General features: G+C 40.5%; 1 protein-coding gene across 1 annotated transcript; it reads right to left on the bottom strand.

Moving 5' to 3' along the window:
- On the bottom strand, nucleotides 1-27938 carry LOC311055651 (high-affinity choline transporter 1-like; the record flags this gene model as incomplete). Its single annotated transcript, XM_084071905.1, has 13 exons — nucleotides 1-95; nucleotides 12162-12247; nucleotides 13429-13490; nucleotides 19469-19521; nucleotides 19981-20050; nucleotides 21143-21574; nucleotides 22295-22512; nucleotides 23035-23188; nucleotides 24986-25129; nucleotides 25494-25642; nucleotides 26299-26454; nucleotides 27030-27143; nucleotides 27755-27938. The coding sequence occupies 13 exons, from the start codon at nucleotides 27936-27938 to the stop codon at nucleotides 1-3; spliced, it is 1917 nt and encodes a 638-aa protein (XP_083928031.1).

Here is a 27938-nt window from a genome sequence, read left to right as displayed (position 1 = left end):
TTAGATGTGGACGTTAGCGAACAGGTGTTGAACTTTGGAGAGCACCACCTGTCTAACAGCTTCCAACTTCATGGTCAGAGGCAGTGGACATCCATCTGTCCATCAGGTCTAACACAAACACAAACACATGCTCATGCATGTACGGGAAGGGAGCGACCCATACACATACTTGAACGGAACGAAACGTACTAGTTCACCACATTATCTGTACCCCGTATAGTTGCCAACTCTATAATTGGACTGAAATCGCTTACAGAGTGTAATTGTTATCCTGTAATGAGGTTAACCACTTAAGACCTGATGAAGACCCACAGTGGTCGAATCGTTGATCAAACTTAATACATTTTTTACTGTGAGCTACAGTGTGCGAACTTCCCTTCCTTTCCTCCAATGTACTTATTGTTGTTCAGCACCTGAAAAGTTTTTGTTGGGATATATGCACGCTTACCTCTGTACTCTATAACCACTTAAGCCCAATTTCCATTTTTTTCCCCAAAACTTTCAAAAAAACTTCACCTATTTGTGCACAAAATATGGACGCCAGGTTTAAAGTGGTTAAGTGTTACAGTTGAAAGTGAGTCTATTTTGCAATTAAAGTGTGCTGACTGTGATGAACAGTAATTATTTGGGCTCAAGTAATAGTAATATAGTTGCAGTGTCAGTGTTGTTCCATGTGTGGTTGGCGTGCGTGGGTGGGTGTGGGAGCATGTGTGTGCTGGGAGTAGAGGAACTGTTGCGAAAATACATGTGTGTGTATAATGTGTGTATAACCCACACCGACACACACACCGACACACACACACACACACACACACACACACACACACACACACACACACACACACACACACACACACACACACACACACACACACACACACACACACACACACACACACACACACACACACACACACACACAAGTCATGAGTTTACCTCAAACATTTGTCAAGAGGCATGACTCACCTTTGATTCACCAAATGATTCATTTTCAGTTAAATGGATGTAATTTGTTGCACAAACAAGTGATAGAATACTGTATTCACAGTAGAATATTGTAGTGACAGTATTCAGACAAATAGATGACTAGATGTAAGCCACATACCTATTATTATTACTATTATTATGCTTATGTTCTAAACATAATGTATATATGTGCTTTCACATAGCTATCTGTATATATATGATGATGATTGTAGTTCATAGATGTAGTTCTAGCTGTAACAGTACAAGTACAATCTACCTCGGTCACAGGCTCACAACTTTAGATTTAGCATGAAAGCTGAATTTGGAAGACAAAGTATGATGTATGTTCATTTCATCCTGACTGTACATTAACTGAACATTCTTGCCAAATACAACCAATGCACCTGATTATAGTTATCTTCTAAGTATCTCGGTTTGGTGACAGATCTTACTCTGTGGAATTACAGTACGCCTTGCTGTCACCACGGCGACAGGATGTCCGTTTTTGTTATCAGGATCGTCTGTCTGACGCACTTCAGCTATCACTAGAACCTTGAGGTTTCATGCCACCACATAATCTCAACCTAGCTGACTAAGCCAACTACCCCATAGTAGTAGGCTACATACCCAGTAGTTCATTACCACTTAGTCTTTGAAAATATTGAACATTCCTATCCCTCGAGCTTAGTAGCTCAATATGTTGTCCACTTGCTGTAGCACTAATACAACGAAATACTGCAGTGTTTCTTGCAGTTTTTTGTTTGTTTTAGCAAAAGAGCAAGATGTGATATTCTCCTGAGGAACAACTGCTATTGTACTTGTTGCCAAGGTTACGACACCTAGCACAAAAACACAGAATTTGGGCACAATGCCAGCGACTCAGCGAGACATCACCGTAAGATGTCACGGCCCTAAATATAAGTGACTGTTGTCTGAGAGACAGGTTGTTCAGCCAGAAGATAGCGTGCTTAGCCATAAAGATAGAAACCAACAGAAGAACTCAGCGGTCATTTAGAATCAACCAGCTCTTTGCTCTGCTACCGACGGGTGGCCCGCGACGAGATACACAGCGATATCTCTAGTGGAGGAGAGTATAGCATCGACTATATCTACCTCCTAGAGACGAAGGCGGGAAGTTGAGCCCATTGGATCGTCGGACCGTTGTGATCAGACGAACCACCATTAGTGACACCGTTGGCCATAAGCATGCTTGGATTTGCTCCGATCAAGAAGAAGAATCGACCTGGACTTTACGCCTCCCGAGTCCAGCTCGATCACAAGAACACAGGCCTGCCCACCAACCGTCACCAGGCGGCGACGGATTACTATCGTGTAGGTTCAAGGTGAAACCTCGGCCCCACTCACTATAGAGGCCTCAAGTGACAAACTCATTATCACCAGCGTCCTACAAATAACAGCTAGGATAATATAATAATTTAATAGTAATACTCTCTATTACAGTACTAGTATTACTATTAATATGTGTACTAACCCTAAAACATTTATAACAACAATAATATTGTTTCCACATTCTTTTTTCAAAGCGGAGACTGCTGCTTTGCACACAATAAAACAAAATGTGTATGAACTGTAAAGCCTTATGAAATAGACATGACCTGTATCACAGGAGGACAATCTCTTCTAACATAAAGGGAGTCATTTACAAAATCATGTAGATACACGTACTTCCATAACAAATAACTCAGTGCTCATCAGAGATGATGCAAAATAGTTTGGGTTAGTCGATTGGAGACATGCTTGAACTCATTCAGCTTACATAATACTGTACTATTTGTCTCTCAAACGCACACGCGCGCGCGCACACACACACACACACACACACACACACACACACACACACACACACACACACACACACACACACACACACACACACACACACACACACACACACACACACACACACACACACACACACACACACACACACACACACACAAATCTGGTCTGTGTAAATTGATGCTGACTCATCTGGTGTAAAGCTCATGTAAACGTCTATTTGCCCAACCTTCCTAACAATGCGGGTGATGATCAACAAGCAATGAAAAGACAGGTGCCTCGTACAGACAGGTGCCATCACATTGAATTTACGTCCAATCGATTCAATAGCTGCATTACCCGCAGCTGCATTACCTGGGGCTACAGTAGGTAATGACACACTCAGCTACTCACATGTCATCGAAAACATACTTTGAGTTACAGCATGTGCACTGTTGGACAGAACAGATTCTTCACCTTCCACTGTGCCAATGTTACTTTAGAATCTGAGATACTCAGGCCTGGACCGCTGGGGGTAGCGATCCAGGCACCTAGGCTCTAAAGTAGCCTGACAGCGCGCCGCGGGTTCGAGTCCCGATCCCGACGGCCTTTGCTGCATGTTACCCGCCGTCTCTCTCCCCATTTCCTGTCAGCCTAGTATCCTATCCTATCAATAAAGCAAAAAAAATATGAATTGATTAAAGTCAATCTTTAGAAAAAAAGAAGAAGAATTTTAGATATTCAGATATTCAACAGTCAATAAGCTCTTATTTTCAGAGGGCTGAAAACGCTGAAACATATACTGTATTTGACATGAAATAGTTACATTTGAGGCGTGGTCCATTGCGTATCTTGTCTGGTCAATGCTGACTGGGTGACACAGTACGGTGTCAACGACGAGCTGTACCACTAAGTCTGCGTTAACCCATTTTAGATTTTTTGTCATTATTTTATACTTTGGGCTATTCAAAAACAGCAGATCTACAAGCTCATAGCGTCCAATCGCTCCAGGGACCCAGAAGCAAAGATTTGAGTTACAAATGTTAAAAATATATATTCAAAGATTTGCACAAATTCTCCACAATATATATATTTTTGTACCAGATCTACAAACTCGCTATGAGTTTGTAATATATCTGCTATTTTTGAATAGCCCAAAGAAATCTTAAAATGACACAGATTCCGTTCCCGGTCTTAAAGGGTTAAAGCTGCCAGTTTATCTCCATCTCCCGAGGAGATAAAGCCTGGAAAAGAACTACAGCCAAAAGTACTTCATGGCTACATGTTGTCCAGCCCACTGGAACGTCCTGTAGCCCTGGAACGTCCTGTAGCCCTGACACTTCTGGACAGACACTTTCACAGATACATGTGATGTGCGGTGTTATAGTAGCTCAGAGGGTGATCGGAGGGTTCCAGGTTCGATCCCTGGCTCCTCTTTGGCTTTGTGTCGAAGTTTCCTTGAGCAAGACGCTGAAGGTTGATTCCTCGCATCATGGTTTCCTCTCCACTGTCGACTGAGTGAGAATGGGTGAATGCGATGCACCTTGTAAAGTGGTTTGGAGAATGGCGCCCCCACTTACCATTGCAGTCCACAGAGTTGTGTTAGCTACAGTAGGCTATTACATATTGTTGCTGTCGGGCAGAAACCTTTTATCTCCATATTCGAACTTTTGGTGTTTTTTTTTGTAAATCAACACCCTACTTGATCATACTACAGTGTCACACAGAAACGTCAAAAGTAGCAGATCCACAAGCTCGAAATGTGGCACGAAACGATGTGTTTTGAGCTTGTAGATCTGCTGCTACTGTTACTGAAAAGTAACAGTTTTGGACATGTGAGGTCTCCACCTGACAGAGACGATATCCAAAGCTGCGATACTTAGGCTACTTTTAGCATGATTTCTGTTTTGACTGTCCCTTTCCTATAGCTTACAAGCTGATCCACAACTCAGCAAACACTGTCTTCAAAAAGAACCGACAGAAGGAAAGAAACACACAAAGCATTCATGAGTGTGTTTGACAAACTCAAGCTCATTATCATCTAAACCGTCCACAAACATGACTCCCTATATTTACAAGTTTCAAAACTATAATTTGCTTCCAAATATTTGCTCAATATGAGGTGAACTGTTACTTTTACCATTCATTGCGCTTTTTTTAACGCCTCTGATGGTGGATCTCCACCATTTAAAATTGTATGCCTTGGTACAAATTATATCCACTTCATACAGTACATGTCTGAATCTATTTTGTATTTGATAACAACACATTTAGAAAGAAAGGCAAGGATTTTTGGAAGTCTTCATGATACATTGCCAGTCGTGAATTCAAAATTATGGAAGGCTGAAAACGTGATGATCATCTCTGTGTGTGTCCAGAATGTCCACTGCACCAGTTTTCACCACTTGAAACTCAGCATCCCTAATATTTTGGGGGGACATTTGCAGGAAGTAGCACATCTACAAGCTCACAACTCATCACAATGCGTCACAATGCGACATGTTGTCGCAGAAAGTAGCACATCAACAAGCTCACAACTCATCACAATACTGTATGTCTCACAACACGACACGCTGTAGGCTATTTTCGGCGAAACTATTTGGTGTAGAGAAACTAAGGGCGGACCAGGTACAGAGTGTCCCTGGGAAATTACATTTTATCTCATAGTCTAATGGGTTGCCAGTACGAGTACGTGCCACCTTCATTAGAGAGAAGCCCAAAACAACTCATCAAAATTTTAACTCGACATGGCATGTACAGTACTGTACATTTGGCCATGTGCACAAATCAAAAGTCATAGATGAACACAGAGACACAAAAGACAGACAGACAGACAGACAGACAGACAGACAGACAGACAGACAGACAGACAGACAGACAGACAGACACACACACACACACACACACACACTACAAGTGAATATGCACACAAGCACATAGTTTCAACTAGGACTCCTGAGTAATTTCAAATCGCTGTCTTAACTTTTATCCATGTCTTCCTAAGCAAAAACACTGTCTCTTTTTGGCCTGTGAATTGACATGAGAACCTTGGGGACCCTGGTGTTCCACAACATTTAATTGACTCATCAAAGCAGCCATTGTTTTGATGGGAGTGAGATTTCTGTTCCAGTTTCAAGATGTTCTCTGATGGCTGATACTGGCATTGTGGTGGTTGACTGGGACTAGAGGAAGACCACATCAGAGTAGGATTCAATCTAGGGCATGGTATCTAGGGCATGGGGTTCCGGGACCCCTAGGGGTCCTCAGAGTTGTGTGTGTGATAGGAACCTTTTTTGTATTGTTTTTCACATTAACCCCTTGAACCCTAGCATCCCTATTCTGTGGATAACATTAGCAGAAAATAGCAGTGCTGCGACACGTTGTGAACTTGTAGATCTGTTGTTTTGAGTGAAGAGATTTGGTGTAGAGGGAAAAGCCAAAGGTCAAGTTTTCTAAGTATTGAGGGTTTAAGTGGTTAAATGTCTGAAAATACAACATGAATCCAACATATTAATAATAACAATAGAAAAGATCATGAGTAAACGAACAAACAAACAAAAAACATGAATTTACACAACGCACATAGTACTGACAAACAAATCTATGAAGCTATGATTTAAAAAAAGAAAAAACACACAATTTGATAAAAATCAGTAATGGGGGTCCCCTGCTTCGTCTCTCTAGGGGTCCTTGGCCTGAAAAACATTGATCTAGGCTGTAACAGATTAGCTAAAGCAGGCTGCAGGTAGCTGTCTAATGTATTATCAGCTGGCGGTGTCACCACCAGCTGACCAAAAGGCTCGCTTGCACCACGACTGTGCAAACAGTAGGGTTGTCATCCTGGGGGTGGGGGTGGGGATAATTTCCAGAAAGTGCATACAAGTGTGTATAGAATTGCCAAATTGCTACAGTAAGTGGTGTAAATCAGCTTCGACAATACGATGATTGCTGCCTCATTCCCTCTGGGTAATAGTTGTGTAACATTTTCACCATATTTGGATTTGAGTGCACAACAGACAGGCTAACACAAGTCCTTGAGGGCAGCAGCAGCAGCATCACTGTCAGTAGTCAACACACAGAGACAGCTGGCCTGCTCTGCCAAACTAGCCCTGTGAGAGAGAGCTCACAGTGGAGTGTTTTTCCATGACGCGTGTGTGTGTGTGTGTGTGTGTGTGTGTGTGTGTGTGTGTGTGTGTGTGTGTGTGTGTGTGTGTGTGTGGGGGTGGGGGTGTGTGTGTGTGTGCGGGGGGGGTGTGTGTGTCAGTGTGTGTGTGTGTGTGTGTGTGTGTGTGTGTGTGTGTGTGTGTGTGTGTGTGTGTGTGTGTGTGTGTGTGTGTGTGTGTGTGTGGGGTGGGTGTGGGGGTGTGTGTGTGGGTGGGTGTGTGAGGGTGTGTGTGTGGGTGGGTGGGTGTGTGTCGGTGTGTGTGTCGGTGTCGGTGTCTGTGCATGCGTTTGCCTGCACCTATGTTTCCATTTTACAGTGTAGATTAGGAGTGGTCATGAAATATGCCTTTCTGGGCAATCAGCTGGAAGTTGCTCAGCAGAAAACCAGAACAATGAGGGTGAATTGATACCCATCATAACGATCGGTTCCTAAACAACATGTACACTGCACACTCATGAGTGTTCATTTAACTCACGGGTCCATTTTGTCACATCCGTGCACTCCCTGAGTTACAAATGGATAAAGGAACACTGAGGATTTTGCTGTGTATACATGTGTCTCCAAAGGTAATAGTCTTGAATTTCAAAGGACCAATATCATCGAAGTAGACTCCCCTTCAATGGAAATACAGTACCAGTGTTTTGTTGTTGATTGGTCATTATGCAACTAAGTTTAAAAGAACTGAAAAGAAGAAAAGAAAGACGTTGACTGGAAGTTGCTGCCAATACACCTATTGCCAATATCTTTAGCCGACAGGATTACAAATCTGCCAGATTTCCTCTGTTGCAGAAACAGTCGCCACATGCTGCGTGATATCATATGACAAAATATTGCAGTTCGGACAAAATCCGAGTGCTAAAACACAAACTGGTATGTCTGCTGTGATTGTATGCCCACAGGAAATTGAGTTATCTCAGATTGCGATATAGCCCTCCTCTTTGGTGGTAGGTTTTGTTTCCTGTTTTTAGTTATGCTGCAGAAAACAGGGCACATATACTGCACGAACAACAAACAGACTATGTATCGCGCGCGCGCGCACACACACACACACACACACACACACACACACACACACACACACACACACACACACACACACACACACACACACACACACACACACACACACACACACACACACACACACACACACAAAATCTCCAGCTGCCAAACTACCACTAATTCACAATAGAATATTGAGTCATCCACATCATGTGATCCCCATTTCAGTTTAAGTTTTTAAAGGAGAATTCCTTGCTGTCTTCATACTGTACATAACGAGAAGCATTTCATTTCAGGAAGTACACAGAGCTAAAGCCCAGCATTTATGTCTGTTTTACTCTATCTCTATCCATTATCCCTCATATCACTGAACAAAGGAAATGAGTAATTGTAAGCAAGCAGGAAATAGCGATGCATAGAGATTATAGGCTGTATTGACATAAAGGCAACAGGGCATTAAGATTTAAGACAGTTGTCATGATTGTGTTCATTTCGGCTACATAAATTGTACCGTCTATCTCTACTGACTATCATCATACCATGTAGGTGGTTGTTGATACAAACGTGACTCATCAGGTAATCTTATAGGACAACAGGACATCTAACACCAATTCAATTATTCAAGTCAAACGGTAGGCCTAGGTCCAAAAAAGGATCCAGATTACTACAGTTCTTAAATTCCAATTTAGGAGCAAGATGCAGAAAATCTGATTTTTAATCTAGTTTTCAACTGTCAGTCTCAACTTAAATCACAGTGTCTTAATGCCAGCTTTTGTAAGCAAGGAGTACCATTGCCATTAATAATCACTTCAGCTTACGGTGCCTGACAGTGCATATTTGTCTAGAAACCTCCATGTCATTGTATGTATGTTCAATGTCCAAGAAACCTAGTTTACATTGAGCAAGCAACATTATGCTCTAACAATGGCATGATGTCAATCAACAGCTTTGAGCTGGGCCAATGACAAGGCCTAATGAAACCGTGTCTTACATAATTTAAAAAAACGTATAGGGCAAATCTGATATTGCAGATAAATAATTATACAATACTGTCAAAAGAACTTGATTAGATATACAATCTGTTGAATGAAATGCAGTAGACATGTGACAGAACATTAGAGATGCAAAATAAACATTGTCCTCTGGGGTTCAAGTAAAACATAGGCTATTCCTATTGGCTATATCAAAGTTAGAATGTGACATCGTGAGGTGACTCTCCACCAAACAGACTACTTCAGACTACTTCAGACTACAACAGACCGCAACAGACTGCAACAGACTGGTAATCTGTTGGCAAAAGTTGGCATTTAGTTAAACTGTCGGCCGATGTGCACATTATTGTGCCCATGCGTTATAGCTGGCAGGCTGGCCTGCCAGTGTTGCCAGGTCTGCTTATTATAAGCGACTTTTGGATCGTTTTCCTGCAAAGTCGCTTGTAAATATTCATACTATTGCTGGTTGCTTTTGTTTGGGCTTGTTTCTGAAGTGTAGTTGCTTATTTGGGCTGGCCTTCAAGATTCTTTTTGAAAATAGCTGAAATAATAGGGCTCAAGTGGTGAAACTGGTCGCTTCTTTAGGGCTTGTTTTCATAGAACTGGACGCTTGTTTCTCTCACAGAATCTGACAACATCGAAGCCAGCTCGAACCAAACCTTTACCCCTCTCTCTCCCCACTCTTCACTACCCCACGGCTCTACCAGTCGGCCCAAGGACTGAACATGCTCGGTTTGTCTGAGTCGGGTCAAAAGAGGTCCCACCAGACGGAACAACGTTATCCGACAACAATTTGTCGGCGGCAGACGCTTTCCAACGCCGAGTTGGCCCAAAATCGGTGCGGTGGAGAGCTGACTTAATGTGATGTCACCAACTTATATAATCCGGTCATACAGGATAACTGACACACATACACTTATCCAAATTCAGGTCACGGAGGTAGCAATTCAGGCTCTGCTATATTACTCCCTGCTCAGCACATTAGAAAACAACCATTTAGGAGCAGGGATATATATCACAACCTGTCCTCCCCCAGGGAAAGACAGAATCCGAAGGGGAAGCAGAGCCCACTGGCGGTTCTGGAAAAACGTTGGGAGCCAAGAAGCACATACCAACCTTCAGTGACAGCAGGAGGAGTGGAATGAGGTGAGCTTTAATAGGCCGCCAAATTGGTCAGCTGCATGACACATCAGTTACATAATCGAAGTAGCTAGTGGTGCGCATGTGTATAAAACCTTTGAGTGTCTTGCTGAACTAGCTTACAAGCTACGCATCATTTATTATATTAGTTATATTAAGGACAACAGTAACAGTGAATATTCCAACGTATGAAATTCCATATAAACAGGGTCTGCTTGTTATCTTATAGCTAGAATGTTTGAATGCTTGTAAACAAACGTGTATTTCAGAGTAGAATTTCTATGGCAGTTTTCACAATATAAAATAAAGTGTCCTGAACATTAGGTATGTCTAGTTTGTCAACCTGTGGATATTATATATTATAACAAAATATCATATTTCTAATAGTCAATAGCAATATCATAAATATCCTTTTTTCCAGAAATAAGGTAAATGAATAATACCGCTCCAATACTGTACATTATACAACAGCGACTTGAAACTGTGCTTTGTGATTGGCCAAGACGCATGCGGAACCATGCCAATAATCACAATACACCAATGTGTAAATCACTGGTAAAAGTATCACTCCATGATACATTGTGGACCAATCCAGCGGAATTGCCTATAGCAACAGTAAACAATGGGGAATTATTTCACATTGCGGAGGGCTGAAAGCAACGCCAATTTGGGAAATTGAACACTACACTACTAACCCATATTTGTCCAAAAAAGATTTAATGATATAATGCTGTTGTGTAAAAGCAATAAAACACTCAAGGTCATGCTTTGTCATGATTATTCTGGCCATGCAGGGCGATGGCACTCTTTGTGGCGTTGTGCCTGTGCCGCAGCACAGCCGTGCCAATAACCTATTGTACAAAACCCTTGTGTCTTATTGCTTGATTAAAAGCAATCAAAGAATAAGACACGACTCTCCTGCACTCTCATGAAACTTAGTTTCTGTGGGGGGCTGGATCCTTAAACCCTATAGTTAACCGCGTTCCCAAGGGCTCTATACTAGAACCCCTCCTGTTTTCCATCTACGCTAAATATCTTTGCCGATACAAGCCGTACAAGCTCACAACATCACGTGTTGCGACGTGTTGCGAGTTTGTAGATCTGCTATTTTTGCTGAACGTTCGAGAATACTAATGCTAAGGTACTAATGCTAAGGTGCAAGTGGTTAATAGTAACTCTCAAAGTCAGGTCTTTGGAGAGTTAGTATGAAACACAGAAGGATCTGTCCAATTTTTCATGTTCCATCCTGATTGGCTAAGATGGCTTCGGGTGGTTAGTTTTTTACAAAATGCCTCAAATCATGAACGCAGCGTGCGACTGTACTATATCTATATTTTTCAAATCAGCCTCGTTATGGCGCTATAACAGGCCGATTCGCGTCATTACCTATAACTGGACCGATCGGTGTGAAACTTTGCACGCACACTCCCTACAGGCCAAGGAAAAACCTCTGCCCTGCATTCTTCACATCAGCCTTTTATAGCGCCACCAGGAGGCTGATCTTTGCACAAAAAAAGATATTAATCCTACAGATTTTGTCCAAACATCACGCACATCGGTACACATTATCTCTATAGTCATGTGATCAACTAATTGGCTAAGATTGGCATCTAAAGTTTGTAGGAGTGGCTCGTTTTGAACTAAATGCCTCAAATCATAAATGCAGTGTCCGATTGCCGTGAAACTTTGCACACCCATTCCCACTCGGCTGAGGAAGAAATGCCAGCCTTTTCACATTGTCCTGTTATATAGCACCACCAGGAGGCAGATTTTTGCACAATTTATTTTTATATTACTCCTACAGATTTTGTCCAAACACCACGCAAATCGGTACACATTATATCTAAAGTCATGTGATCAAGACGGATCTGTCCGATTTTTCATATTTCATCCTGATTGGCGAATTCCAAAAATTGCTGGCCCACAAAACCTACCTGACCTGGCGGAGACCTGTGCTCCGAGGAGCACTTTTTCTAGTTTTCTAGTTACATTATTTTGCACCAAATTATTAACACAGATCTGTCATTACTGACATTGACATGTTGGATCTTTTGAGATGGTGTGTGTGCCTGAGGGAGGGGAGTCGTAAAGAGAGTGAGGAAGGGGTGGCGGTGTACCTGAATGCTTCTTGGGCGGGGTTCTCTCGCTGAAGCTGTGAGTCCTGGTGACGCTGTGGTTAATCAACGTTCCAGAGAAGGGAGTGCTGGTGACATAAGAGATCAAAAGGTAAAAAGGGAGAAATGAAAAGTGTTTTGATGTCGGCCATGTTACTCGTTTTTGATTCCCCATTAGGATGTATACAGTAAATTGAGTTTCTCCATTGTAATAAACTACATTATTAATCTTTTATAAATACAGTTATCTCTGTTTTTAGTTGTTTTCTTTTTCTTGGTATTAAAATCTTATATTCTTCTTTTTTGCTTATCTAAAGTTTGCCTATCTTTAAGACATTCGATGTCTAAAGATATCTTGTACCACCTCAAAGAATAAAAAACTTTACATTGCTATTAATGCATGCACTTAAATTAGTTATTGGTGGAATATTTTTCAGAATTATAACCACTGGTTTAGAGTAAAGATCTTAGAAAATTTGACATTTATGTGAAATTTTGCCTCCGATGTGTAGCCTAGTGGAGTAGAAGTAAAATGATTGAACATTGTAAACACTCAAGTAAAAAATACATCAACATTTTACTTAAGTACAGTGCTTCAGTAAATGTACTTAGTTACTTTACACCAATAACCAGGCCTTTATCTGGAGGTATTCCTGCTGGCCACAGCTTGGGTTACAAGGTTGGTTAGGCTATAGGCCAACATAGTCTTCTTCTTGTTCCAAAATAGATTGACCCGAATCTTTACTCTCAAATCATGTCAACCCTTATACGTTGCAACATATGGTTATAAATCTCTGTCTGAAGCACATGGAGTACATTGTCAAGAGACTCTGGTCAGCTGTCAAACTGTCAACTAATGAGTGTCTTCTCCCCCTGGTGCTTGGCAAGTTGGAATGCAGGCCTATAGGCTACAATACAAGTAGAAAGAGAAATGGCACTTCAGGCCCTGTAGGTGTGACTATTGGGGTTTACAAATAGAGGTGTTTGTTGTTCTGAATAGTACTGTATTTTTAGCAATTAAGAGCTTTGTTATTGGAGGCGTCAGCTAATGGGGATCCATTTGATAAACAATAAACAGTAGCTGCTTGCTAATAGTAACTAGCTTGCAAAGCAAACTATGCCTACACATATTTCTCAATTGCAATAAAACTGAGTTTCACTAACTGCATTTTATTTTCACGTTAGAAAAAGTGATTGATGCTATAGCCTATAGGTTACAAACCTTTTCAAGTTTCAGCCAAATCTCCTCCAGCATTGAGTGCCTGCATACCTGCTGCTGTTGCACAACTTTTGGAAGAAACCAATTTCACAAGGGGGCAGCGTTGCCAGATTCTGCGAGAGAAATAAGCAAACAGGTTTATGAGCCCAAAAGAAGCGCTTTAAACCTATTTAAACAAACACACATATAATAATTACACACACACACACACACACACACACACACACACACACACACACACACACACACACACACACACACACACACACACACACACACACACACACACACACACACACACACACACACACACATATATACATGATACTGCTGACCATGATACTGACATGCCACTTGCCACAATACTGACAATGATATAGACATGATGCTGACTGGTTGCACGCCTGCTTTTTTGTAAATTGCAGTGTTATTTTTCCTTTTCTTTTCCTTTTTTTTGGGGGGGGGGGTGGCCAGAAACCTAACCTCAATCTGTCATCATGGCATCAAATCAGCGATCTCCATATATGGGCATAAAAGGGACAATGACTGACAGATACAGAGATCCGGTTGTCCAGAGCCACAGATCCCACTGCTATGCCCAAATCAAATTGCCCATAATATGGTCATGTGGGATTGACCGACTTCAAACTCGACAGTGTCGGGGGTATTGGTACTAGACAAAAGGAAACTAGACCAAAACATTGTATAATCATATGTAATTCATAAATACTTAGAACTAAGAAATTATACCTCTAGTATACATATCCACCCATTCCTGAGAATTGGGTCAAAACCTTTAATTGTATATTTTTCTTAAACTCAATTATGCTGGGAACAAATATTTTAAAAGATCAAAGTGTTGACTTTTTAACCATGTAATGGGCCACTGATTTTTTTTATTTAGATGTCAACACCATAAGATGGCATATCTGACGGCGTTGACATCTTCAGTGTCTTATGGAGTTGACAAAATGTTTTTTTTTCCTTCAACATTGCAGTCATAGTGAGTAGACAAAAAAAAGTTTTCTTAATGCTAATAAAATTACTCATTTTAAAACATTTTTATTTTGTTTAGGATTTAGAAGGAAATGTTATGGTTGAGACACATCTGATAGCGATATTAGTTAATGCATTTATTAAAAAAGCAGATTTCCTGCCTTTTTTTAAACCAGGAAGTGAGACAATGGGTGGACAGGGGACCTTAGGATTTATCTAAGCCCGTTTATGCCTGATTAAATTATGTTTTTGTTGAAAGATCTTGAACACAATTTTAAAGGGCCAACATTTTTACAAAATTATTATAGTACATTCTTACACTTATGTTATCAATATGCATGGTTCGTCTCTTATTTTTTAATCTTTCTTTTGTTTGAAGTTGTGAATCCTTGTCTGAGAACAGGGTGTTTTCTGTTTAGATGTAAAAAAAAAAAGAAAAAAAAAGGCAACCAGACCAAAACATTGCATAAATCATAAGTAATTCATATATATATATATATATATATATATATATATATATATATATATATATATATATATATATATATAAATACTTTAATATAGTTTTGTTTCATTTTGTGTACATGTACATAAGAGTAAAACATTTCTGCATACCAAATAATAAGTAATAGAAAAATCCACGTATGTATGTACAGTAAAATGTCTACAGAAGCTGCAAGTGATTTATTTAAGCTTCCTCCACACTGCATTTAAATCCTGCCATGCTCTTCTATATCAAATCAATCATCTTTAATCTGTTCTGACTCTTCAGTTTATTTTGCCATTGCAAAAACCTTAAACACACCTACACACGGATTAGTACTCTTCTACTGTACATACATTGTCACCTTAATGGACTTAGTTTAGTTGTTAGAATTTGATCTCCTCCTGTCCTCATGTAACACTGTCCTCAGTAAAGCCAGGCGTGTGTATAATAACCCTATGTATAATATAAGCACTCACAATGTAACAGGTACATATTATGTAATAAATTGGATGAGATCCCATCGCTTAGCTGAGGACTAAGGGTTGCACCAGACACTACAGCGAGGTTATCCCTGTGATTCAAGTAAGGACAAGTTGTCTGATTATTTTAAGCAGCCTATAGTCTACTTGTGTGGGTGAGTCTATGTAAAGGGCTTTTATATAAAACTAAAAGGAAAATAAATCAAAGGTAGGGTAAGTGATATTTTTTGGTTAAAACAAAAAGTATTTTGTTAAAAGGTTAAAGCACTATATTTTGATAGTAATCATAGCTATAGAGTGTTTGTTCAGTAACAGGAGTCTCCCCGTCTCTCCAGCTCTTTAATAGACAGAAAATACATTTTCCGGTAGTTGTCAAAATCTCAGCCAATCAGGAGAAAGTACCCATTTTTAAAGCTTCATTTTTTATAGTGTTCCAGTTCCAATTTTACCTGCTCATTTCTTAGTGTCATCACTTCCAATTTCAATTGTTTAATCTATATCCTGATTGAGTTCTCTATCCTGATTCGATAAAATTGGAAATGAAACTGAAACTAAAATGCATTTTCTGTTTTAAAAAGAGCTGGAGAGACAAGGAGACTCCTTTCACTGAACAAACACTCTATATCAATGAGTACTATCAGAATATAGAGCTATTTAACACTTATTTTAACCAAAGAAAACCACTTACTCTACCTTTAAAACAAAATAAAAACAAATTAACAATGCAACTAGATAATAAAAAATATTACATAAAAGAAACTGGTTTTCCATCACATATGTTGCATACAGTATTTCAACTAGCACTGAGCTGAGTGGCTATGTGCACATGGGTGCATGTGCACGTGACATCATTACAATAGAGCTCCACTAGCTGAAAAATCCACAGCACACCCCTGCTCACGCCTTTATAACTTGTATGCCTTATAGCTGACCTTCGAGAGAATAAGCATCTACTTATTTGTTTAGTTTTTGCTAATCTTTTACTAGTTGTGGCTTGTGGGCAGGAGGAATTCTGTGAGGAAAATGTAGGTGTCCATTTTTGTATTTTGAAAACATAACTGAGATATTTTATCTTTGGTATGTTTGACAGGAATGCAGAGTGAATTGAACCCCAACGCAAAGTCACAGCAAACAAAGTGGATTTTAATGCATTTAATAGTAGAATGGGGCAAATCTTACACTTAAGAAGCAAGCAGGAGTCAAGTAATCGATAATGGCAAGACCATGAAGTCCATGAAGCAAAGTAATACACCAAACCTCAAAGGAGGAACATCAAGACTGCAAGATATGCACCATAATAAAGAAGCACTGCTAAATGAGTGCATTTTTATAGGTAGTAGGTTGATTGGAGAAGTGGCCACAGGTGTGTAATGGCATGTCACTGTCGGGCTGATAAGGGACTGGGGACAGGTGTGTGACTAGGACAGAGATGGAATGGAATGTGGGAGTGGCCGAAGTGGAAATACAGACAGGAATGGTCAGGGGGAGAGACACAAAAAGGAGAAATAGACTGGTGGAGAGACAGACTGTGACAATGTTGTCATCTTTATATGTAGAAAATTAACATGAGTTTACATTCAAACTTACCATGATATACTGTATGAATAATTGTTCAAATTGTCTTCAAGTTGAATTGAAAGATATCATTCTCAGTGGTGCAAAGTCACTAATTTAGTTTTGTGAGTCAGGAGGGGGCTGAGGGTAGAGAGAGGGGAAAGACATACAACACATGGCTGTGACTGGGATCAAACTGGAGACATTACTAGACTAGAAAAGTGTGCCACTCAAATTGTGCTCAGGCATAAGTGAAAGTGGTTTTGGAGTTGCGCTCTATAAAGGATCTGCAACATGCAATTCCTATTTGGGTATGATTGGATGCTTTTTTTTCTTTTTGGGTTGGGAGGTTTGCAAATTCTTTAACCACAGACAGGAAACAGTGCTAATTTAAAGATTAGAAACTGTTGCTATTCTTACACATGATACTGACCATGATACTGACCATGATTCTGACCATTATACTGACCATGATACTGACATGATACTGACCATGATACTGACCATGATTCTGACCATTATACTGACCATGATTCTGACATGATACTGACCATAATATGTATGGACCATGGTACTGACATGATTCTGACCATGATATACTGACATGATACTGACCATGATACTGACCATGATACGGACATGATTTTGACCATTATACTGACATGATACTGACCACGATACTGACATGATACTGACCATAATACCGACATGATACTGACATGATTCTGACCATTATACTGACCATGATACTGACATGATACTGACCATGATACTGACATGATACTGACCATAATATGTATGGACCATGGTACTGACATGATTCTGACCATGATATACTGACATGATACTGACCATGATACGGACATGATTTTGACCATTATACTGACATGATACTGACCACGATACTGACATGATACTGACCATAATACCGACATGATACTGACATGATTCTGACCATGATACTGACATGATACTGACATAATTTTGACCATAATACTGACATGATACTGACTGGTTGCACATCAAATGTTTTGTATTGTGACTGTAATAACAAAACTGAAGTGCCATTGTTTCTTTTCTTTTCTGTTTTTCTTTTTTGTGGGGGGGGGGGGGGGGGGGGTCGCCTAGGGTGCCGGGATGGCCAGAAACGGCACTAGTAGCGAGTAATGTAATTGTATTTAAGAAAAGAAGACGTTAAAGAATGTTATGAGTACAGAATGTTATTTTATTATCAAATTACAAAAGGATTTGTTTGAATGTACAGATAATTAAAGGAGCTCCTTATAAACAATGTTGACCTTTGATAGTAGCTGAGAAAGCCAAAAGAAACTTTATTCAATAACAATGTTTTAGACCTTCTTCATCAGAACAAACAAATGTTACATGTTTAATCGTGTTTGTCCTGATGAAGGTCTGAGGGCAGAAACCCTCCTCATCATCCACAATTGAAATGTTAATGCTGCTGCCTGTATTTCCTCTGGGGAAGGTTGTTTAAAATAATAGAATAATCATGTTTCTCCTGATGTCGGTCTAAGGACTGAAACGGTGTTACTGAAAATGAAAGTTCCAGTAAGGGACCACTCCCTCCTTTTTTACGAGGTACTTCTAGTACTTGGCATACCCTATGCATTCACTTGATTCTTGTGATTGTCATCCAGAATTGAGTCAGCTGAAAAGTTAGAATTTGTCTGCTCAAGGGAACTCAGCCAAGCACCTGTCTTTGATGTCTCTGGTTTATAATATGGCACTGTGGAAAAAGAACACAAACTACATTGAAAGTTTATGTGTACATTGTTTCAATAGGTGAAAATGTAAAGCATATAGGTAAAGTACAATTTCATGAAGGCCATAGCCGCTGTTAACCGTCAGTCCTTAAGCATTAAAGGGATAGTTCACCCCCAAAATGACTTTTTTTCTATCGATTAGTCACCCCATGGAGACTTGAATTCATGGATATTTTGTGTTTTTTGTCGCATTCCTAAGCCAATAATTTGATGACCGGCAGCGGTTCCGGTAGGAGACACAAAGAGTCTCCTTTGTATCTCCTATACCGGAACCGCTGGTCATCAAAGTATTGGCTTAGGAATTTTGGGTGGACTAACCCTTTACGTTAATTTAATGGACTTTGTGACCTCACAAAATTGACAACACCAAAGGTCAAGTGGCAAGTGGCCGTGCCTCTAAAAATAAAATAAATAAAAAAGTCTTTGTCACCCCAACCAGAAAAGCCAGTGAAGCCCCATTACATTTGACACAAGGAAGAAGTGTGGCGGTTACACCTATTACCGCTACTGCGATACGGATCACCCACATGATGCATGGCACACAGGGTCCCGAGGGAATACATTGGGAGAAATATCTTTATTTAAGCATGTGTACGTTTTAATGGAAAACTTGGCCAGTATTTATTGCAAATCCTTTTGTTCTATTGTGAGAACATTTAGTGTTTTGTCTGATTTTCACATCCTGATCACAATAGAACAATAGGATTCATGTGAAATAGTGTGAAAAGTATCTAAGCATATCCTTTATCGGCTGAGACTGATAGGGAACCAAAGACACACACTGAATGTACCCGCTCCTCTCTCTTCCTCACCTTATAGAAGTTGGAGGAGAAGACAAACATCCCTGACAGCAGGCCAGAGAAAACATGACAGCAGTAGCTATGGCGATAACCTCAATGATGGAGATGTAAGTTGGGGTGGGGTGTTTCAGGGCCAGGGGGAGAACAAAACACTGTTCTCACCGCTCATATGGAGACAGAGACCCATACAGTGTCAGGTTCCAATCTGCACCACAGAAGAACATGTGTCATGGAAATGTCCTTCAAGAGTCACATGAAATCATAGACTGGTTTAAAGTTTAAAAAAAAAAACTGATGGGAATCATCTTTGTGGTCAAAGACTATGGGAATTGTTTTACAATCTGAAACTTTGTAAAATGATTGAGAATAAATACCCTCCTCAGCTATGATGTTAAACGTCTCTGTTAAACTGTAGACCTTATTTGACCTGTTATGTTGTTGGCAACAGCCCCAACCAGCACCAAGGGGATTCCCACTGAGACAATGACAAGAGCAGCATTGACGCAGGTCAGCTGGGACTTGCTTGAGCAGGTAGACAGTGTCCCCTGGTGGAATTACAGGACTACCCAGAGCCTGGAACAGGAAAGAGGACAGGGTGAAGTGAAGTACAACGTGATCCTGCATTAAAAGCGGGCATAATAATCTGTGCATTAGAAAAGAATGTAGAGCCAGCATGGACAGCTAAAGAATTAATAACTTCCTCCTTGCAGTTTCCCCCCCAGTTTTTTTATTGAGTTTTTACATTTTAAAATACAGGACATACAGTACACGCAAGAAACACAATACAACAAGACAAATCCTAACATCTGCCCACCCACGTGCGCGTGCACAAGACCTGAGGGGAGAAGAATAGACTTCCATAAAAATGTTAAACAAAATTGCAGGCGTAGTGACATGACATCACCCCTTGTTGATGATCACAAAGACAAGCAACATTTCAAATGGTGAAATTTACTAGATACTTATACAGCAATTGATAAAGTCAAATGAGGGTATAATTGAGTTTTATATACTGTGGTAGATAATAGCCTTGAGTACTGCAAGAGACTACAAGCAAAAGTGCATGTAGAACTCTGCAAAAGGTTCCCTTAAGCAATACACTTATGGTGGTTAGATTTCCTCTCACTATAATCCATGTACTGAGTGAACAGTAACTAAGATGGTGTGTGCCTGAGTAGGTCAAGAATCAAGAATAATCAAGAAGGTTTTATTTGTCACTATCCATACAGGTACAAGAAGCTAAATCCAATGTTGTGCAGTCCACAATGTATTGTGCTACAACAACAATGACAATAGTAATTAAAAAAAAGAAAAACTAAAATAACTGAAATATGAAGAAGCCTTCAGCAGTATGTACATCAGCATAGCATAATGAGGGAATTCTATTGAAATAGTAAATAATAAAGTTTTACTTATAGATACAATAGATTACATCAATGTATCAAACACAAATAAAAGTGCCAAAAGGGATAAAGGCTACTGTCCATGCTGCGGTGATTGAAATATCTTTCAAAATAATAATATATAGCCTATGGTTAATGCTAAGAATTTGCATAGACAGAAAGCGAACTATAATCCAGACTCCAGAATGGCCTGTGACTCATCTCTCTGTTCATTCTCATCATTATCTAGTTTGACACGCTCTAGGACTTTTTTTTTCTTTACCTTGAGCAAGTCCCACCTCTCAGGTAGCAGGCCATGGTTGAACATGCAAGAAGCTAGGAAGGAGAAAAACAAGATGGCCACAAAGGTGGTGAGCATGCAGACAGTCCTGACAGGGGCCTGCTGGACATAAACCCCGTCCTTTAGCATGCAACCTGGAAGCAGGAGGATGACTGGAAGACCTAAAGCCTTCTCTCCAGTCAAAATTCTCATTGTCACCCCAACCAGGTAAGCCAGGGAAGCCCCATAACCATTTGACACACTGAAGAAGAGGACACACACCAGCTGGGGGAAGAGGACTGTATAGGCCAAGTCTGCGCCAAGGATCCAGAGCACCAGAATGCTGTTGCTGTAGTAGAGGGTTAGAAGTGTGGCGGTTACACCTATTACCACTACTGAGATACGGATCACCCACATCATCTCACGGTCTGATGCCTGGCACACAGGTTAAGGAGAGAAGAGAGAGAGAGAGAGAGAGAGAGAGAGAGAGAGAGAGAGAGAGAGAGAGAGAGAGAGAGAGAGAGAGAGAGAGAGAGAGAGAGAGAGAGAGAGAGAGAGAGAGAGAGAGAGAGAGAGAGAAATATTTACTTACACATCTGTACATTTTAATGGGGACTTTGCCTATATTTAACACAAATAATTTTGTTCTATTATGAGGAGAATCTGAAGATCTTATGAGAAACTTCTATTGCGTTCTGTGTGTCTAGTAGTTGTGCTAGACTAGAGAATCTTCACCAACCTACGTAAAACGCATCAAAATGTGTTGTTTTCATGAAATAATAATAATAATAAACTTTATTTGTATAGCGCCTTTCATTACATGAAATGCATCTCTAAGTGCTTTACAGAGCAAGAATACAATCACAGAAAAAGTACAACAAACTTTACAATAAAGCAAAAAAGAAAAACAAAAGCATAAAACAACATTAAAATAAAAGCAATAGAGGCAGTGAATCGAGCAAAACAGTCACATGAATAACAACACAGATGTAGGCTCACTAGGCTAGTATTGAACTGATTTGTCTGATTTTCACGTCCTCCTCACAATAGAATGATAGGATATCGGCCAAGTATCTTATCATATTTATCGTACCCTATCATATACAGGGAACCAAACTCACACTCAGCCAAAGCTGCTTCTTCTCTATGCCTCACCTGTTTCCTGAGGATGTTCTTATAGATGTTGGAGGAAAAGATAGATGTCCCTGACAGCAGGCCAGAGTCTGCAGAAGACATGACAGCTGCAGCCACAGCACCAATCCCAATTATAGAGATGTAGGATGGGGTAAGGTGTTGAAGGGCCAGGGGGAGAACAAAACTCTCTTCTCCCCGCTCATATGGAGACAGAGGCCCATACCGTGTCAAGTTCCAGTCTGCACCACAGAGGAACAAGAGTCACATGAACCATAGACTGGTTTGGAGTTTACATTTCTGTCTAAAATGTACATGTTCACAGACAGTTGATTTGTGGAAAAAGAAAGGAAGGCTAAAAACAGCAGAGAAACAATATAATATATAGTAATTTTCAGATTTTCTTTCCCCTGTCACCTGGCGGAGACAATAAACATCCTCCTCAGCCATGATGTTCAAAGTCTCTGTTAAAGGGATAGTTCACAAAAAAAAATCTACAGATTACACACCCCATGAAGCCTTGAATTCATGGAGATTTCTAAGTTTTTGTCGCATTCCTAAGCCAGTAATTTGATGACGGGCGGAAACTCAAGGGAGACTCTTTGAGTCTCCTACCGGAAACTCAACCAATCAAATTATTGGCTCAGGAATAGACAAAAACTAAAAAATCTCCATAAATTCAAGGCTCCATGGGGTGTGTAAATGATAGAAAATAAGTCATTTTGGGGGTGAACTATCCCAGGCCTTATTGGTCTGTTTCCTACCTGTGGATGCTGCAACAGCCCCAACCAGCACAGAAGGGATTCCAACTATGACAATGACAAGAGCAGCAATGAAGCAGGTCATCTGGGCCTTGGTTGATGAAGAGGCAGACAGCGTCCTCTGGTGGAAGGATTGGAATCCCATACTGCCCAGACCCTGGCACAGGAAAGAGGAGCGTAATAACATTAATTGTGGGTGTTGCTGATTATGATTTCATGCTTAACACCTAAATGAAACATACCTAGAATTCATGTTATGTGATTGCATCCATGCCCATTTGTATGTATTTTTTATGAATTGTTAACTGAAAGGCTTATTTCCATTGTGGTCCTTTCAAAGATGGTTCAATACACAACAGTAATACATAAAAGTGATATATCTAGATGATGTTACAATTAGGGCATAGCTATGAATAGGTCCTGCTATCATTCAGCCATTTTTGGGTGAAAATTTAAAATTGTCCTTTGAGGCCTTGGATTTAAGACTTTTAGGAAGCCCACTCCACATGACAGCTGCTGAGTATAAGAACATGCTCTTGCCCTTACAGCTGATACATTTGCATGGTACAAAGTCTGTAGAGGTCCCTCTGGCTCCCTGACCTTCACAAAATAGCTGACTAGATCCTTGGGATCATTGTTCATTGATCACTGTTCGCATTCCTGTGAACCATATACATTTTCATGTGAGATACTCTCTCCTCGACAGGAAGCCACTTTAGGCTAAGAAAGTGGGCAGGGAGAAGATGAGTTCTGGGATGTAGTGTAAGGATTAATCTACCGTAATCATTTTGTTTGAGCGGTCTGTAGCTTTGTTTTGAGGATATTAGGGGTGCTATAATACCAGGAAGTGCAGGCATAGTCAAAAGGACATTGAACTAGTGCCGATGCTAGTATCTTCAGGGCTCTTTGATCTACCTGACTTTACTTTTTGATTAACTTTTTCTATGACTTTCATTGCCATGTCCTCTCCCGATAATTTGTTGTCTAATATGCAACCTAAATATATGACTGCCTCCCTGGCTGTGACTTCATACTGTAGTTGCCTTCAAGCCTCATATGGATTCTGGATGTGGTAAAGCCCATCAGCGTGCGTACTTTTATCACAACCTTTGAAGTTTTAATGTAACCCACATTTTTTATATGGATGAAACCTTAGGCTGGTTTTGTAGTTTGTCTTCCAGTTCAGGTTAAACACAGCAGGGTAAAAACATAGGAGGCTGCCGCTGCTTAAGACTGGGATGTACAGTATGCAACGCAGTTTCAGCTAACATTAGCTAATCAAAATGTGTGTTAGATATAGGTTTGTCAATGTGCGTTGACTTTATTGTTGACTTCTTGCTGATTGGCACACCCTTGGCTCTGGGCAGTGGGCACACCTAAATCTAACACTCCCCCCATTAGCTGCTGCTGCTGCTGTGTTTCTTAGCCTGCCATGTTTTTTTTTTTTTACTGTGATAGGGTTTCATGCCCCTTTAATTACAGTCATCACATTTGCTTTTGTCAGCTGGTGCCCTCAAACACTATAAAACAATTGCATGGTATTATCTGAGTTTGCGAGAGAGATTGCAGGAAAATTGCAGGCACAACCCTTACATGGTCAGGCCATTGAAGAAGGCCCGTCTAATCCTAGCCACCCCCTGTCATGTGAGTTGAAGTTGCTTGGCTGTAAATAATGCAATGTGATTTTATCATTGCTTTTATCATAACAAATCTAACGGTGGATCATCAGTCCCTGTGTATTTGAAAATATCTGATCTAGCGGTTGACCGAGTAAACATCATCCAAGTTGATGTTGTTTCGGTCAACATGCTGTGGATGTTGAACGATCCAACATGAATCCAGGTCTTGAGGAAGAATTAAGAACATCGTAGTGTCATTTAAACCAAACACTGAGAATAATGCTAAAATACAGTTTGAACCAGGTATTTTCCTAGATGAACTTTCTTCACCTCACCAGCAGTAAGAAGTCATCAATCCACTTCCAGGCTTGGTCCAGTTGCAAAGTGCCTATCCAGGGTGCCTGGAAAGTCTGGTTAAACGCTGTCTGTACTATGCCTATGGATACGGGGTTGGTCAGAAGAAACGGGACACACAACCACTGGACAGAAAGATATAAAGGACACCACGATGAGAATGACACAAAACAAAATACAAAACATTGCAATTTAAATGTCAATTATTCTATTGGAAGCAGTGCTCCTCTCAATGACGTGATGTGTGTGTGGGGCTAACGTCTTTCATTGAAAGATTTGAAAAGATTCCTCATACTCTAACACAAGGAGAATACAGTATTATTATAATTTTTTTGTGTCCACAATGATTTCAGCATGCATAAAAGAATCGCGATCTAATCCAATAAAATCTTTGACAGTACAAAACATGAGCATTTAAAAAAGGTTTAATAGATTGAAAGAACTTCAGTTTACTGGGGTACGTTTGTACATACTGACATAGTTACTCACCATACAGACAAATACTAGTGACATCTGGATAACATCAGTGTAGGCCACAGAATAAAGGCCTCCTAACAATGTGTAGATGATGGCGATTGCTGAGGAGATCCATATAGAGTAAGAGAAAGGCAAGTCCAGAATTACACTCATGGTTGCCCCTGTAAAGATAATAAAGAAGGACAGCTTGTATGTGAGACTTTGTTACATATCGTTGCTGTCCGGCAGAAACCAGCTAACTAAATTTTTCCGCTTTTCGATTCTTTCCCATAAATCAGTGCTATTGAACACCCTTTACATCTGTGTGTTCATTAAACAAATATTGAACCAATGAAAAGTACTAAAAAGCGCTTCTGACAAAAGCAGCTAACTCCTTTGGATCCTCAAACTTTCTGCTCCACCAGCTAAGTCCACCAAAGGGGGGTGGAGTTAGCTGGTTTTGCTGACTCCAGGCTCCACCCCCTTTTGACCTCCAACCTCATTGTGAGCTTGGAGGTTCATTTAGCTGTTCTTGACAATGATGAACAAAACCTCCTAACTCCGCTTTTTGCTTTGGTTATTTCCTGAAAATGTTGGAGTTAGCTGGCCGGACAGCAGAGATATGTGTGTTCTATGTAAGGGTTCTATTTATTTTATGATTTAATGTTGCATTGCTATGCACTGACATACATTCATCCAGTTCAGATCCTGCTTTGGAGGAGACCTGTCTGCCACTGATTGGCTAGGCACCTTCAATCATGCTGGACCAATCACAGAAGATCGCAGCCACGCATGACTGTTAGGTTACCGTGAAGATAGGTAGATATTTTGTCTTTACCTAAACCAGATAGAGTGCAGGCAACCCACAGCACATCAATTAGCAGGGTAGGGAGTACCAGGGCACCAGTGAATACTTCTCCATATTTCCTCTGAAACGGGTCCATCATAGTAATATACTTCTTGCCCCTCATTGGCTTGGCAAAGAATAGGCCACCTAGATTATGAAGAAATAATCATTACTTTACAATGAGTTAGTGATTTGTCATCTACTGTTTGCCATCTACTGTTTGCATTACGTGCGTGTGCGTGCGTGCGTGCGTGCGTTCGTGCGTGCATGTGTGTGTGTGTGTGTGTGTGTGTGTGTGTGTGTGCGTGCATGCGTGTGTGTGTGTGTGTGTGTGCTGGTGACCCAGCCCATGGAGGGCTGGGTCATGAGGACATACTATGCCTTGACTTTGTGGATGTAACCTTGCTGCACCATAATATTTGTGTCCTTGTATACATTTCCTTTTGTGTGGATATAAATAAATTGTTAAAATGTGTGTGTGTGTGTGTGTGTGTGTGTGTGTGTGTGTGTGTGTGTGTGTGTGTGTGTGTGTGTGTGTGTGTGTGTGTGTGTGTGTGTGTGTGTGTGTTACAAGAGAGGAAAAAGTCATACTGTAAAAACTGCACTTCATAATTAACCTCTCTTTCTGTTACACATTTGTAGTTACCTGAGTGAGAAAATCCTTTTACAACTGTCAAGATACACTTGTGTACTTAGATGACTTGATTTGATGATGTACTTACCAATTACAAAGGATACAGCATACTGTACAGGCATAAGAGCCCATATTAACCCCATTGTAGGACTGTACACAGCCTCCGCCACTCCAAGGACAAAACCACCTCCAACCCATGTAGCTGCAGAAGTCAGTGGGAAAATGGTTGATCTGATATGCTCTATATCTTTTTATTTCCTAAATTATACAGTAACCAGCACCCAAAAAACAAAGATACAAACATACAGTACAGTATGCGGCATTTCCGGCATGTCCCCAATATATTCCATCCTTCCCACATGGGTACTGTACCTACCCACACCCACACCCATCCATAGATACCCAAGAGAATTAGATTAGAATGTATGCTACAATGTACAAGTCACATTACAAATTGTCTGTCATGAAAGTGTTGCTGAAATTAAACAGCCTAAAAATGTAGTCTACATTGTAGAATAAGTTGTTGAAACATGTTATATATCTGCGGCAGCTCACAACGTTTATCTTTAACATACTTTCTGTGGCATGATGCTGCCAGTAGTTGACCATTGTGTCAACACATAATTGCTATGTCCTCCAGCTATAGACCTGTGTTGCATGTTCTTCCCTCTCTGTCCTAAGTTTCTTCTAAGTCTCTCTATTCCATTTAAATTCACACCCCTATGACCATGTAACAATATGCACAATATGCACTGACCAGCTATTTTATTACATTTTGCAGGTATAAATTGTGCAGCCTGTTTGCCAGCTTACCAGTCATGGTGAACATTCCCACTATCAGGTTGATATCCCTGCCTCCGAGGAGAGCCACTTCTGTCCTGTCCCCCTGGAAATTCTTCTCAGCCCTCCTGGACTTTTGGGCAGCCCAGATTCCTGTCCCCAGAATTAGTAGATAGAACAATATCACCACAACCAGGCCGGGGATGTTCAGAGCCAT

Source organism: Gymnoscopelus microlampas (genome assembly GCF_963454915.1).
Source record: "Gymnoscopelus microlampas genome assembly, chromosome: 2".
NCBI lineage: Eukaryota > Metazoa > Chordata > Actinopteri > Myctophiformes > Myctophidae > Gymnoscopelus > Gymnoscopelus microlampas.
The sequence above is the reverse complement of the archived record's forward strand: the minus strand, read 5'-3'. Positions and strand labels throughout refer to the sequence as shown.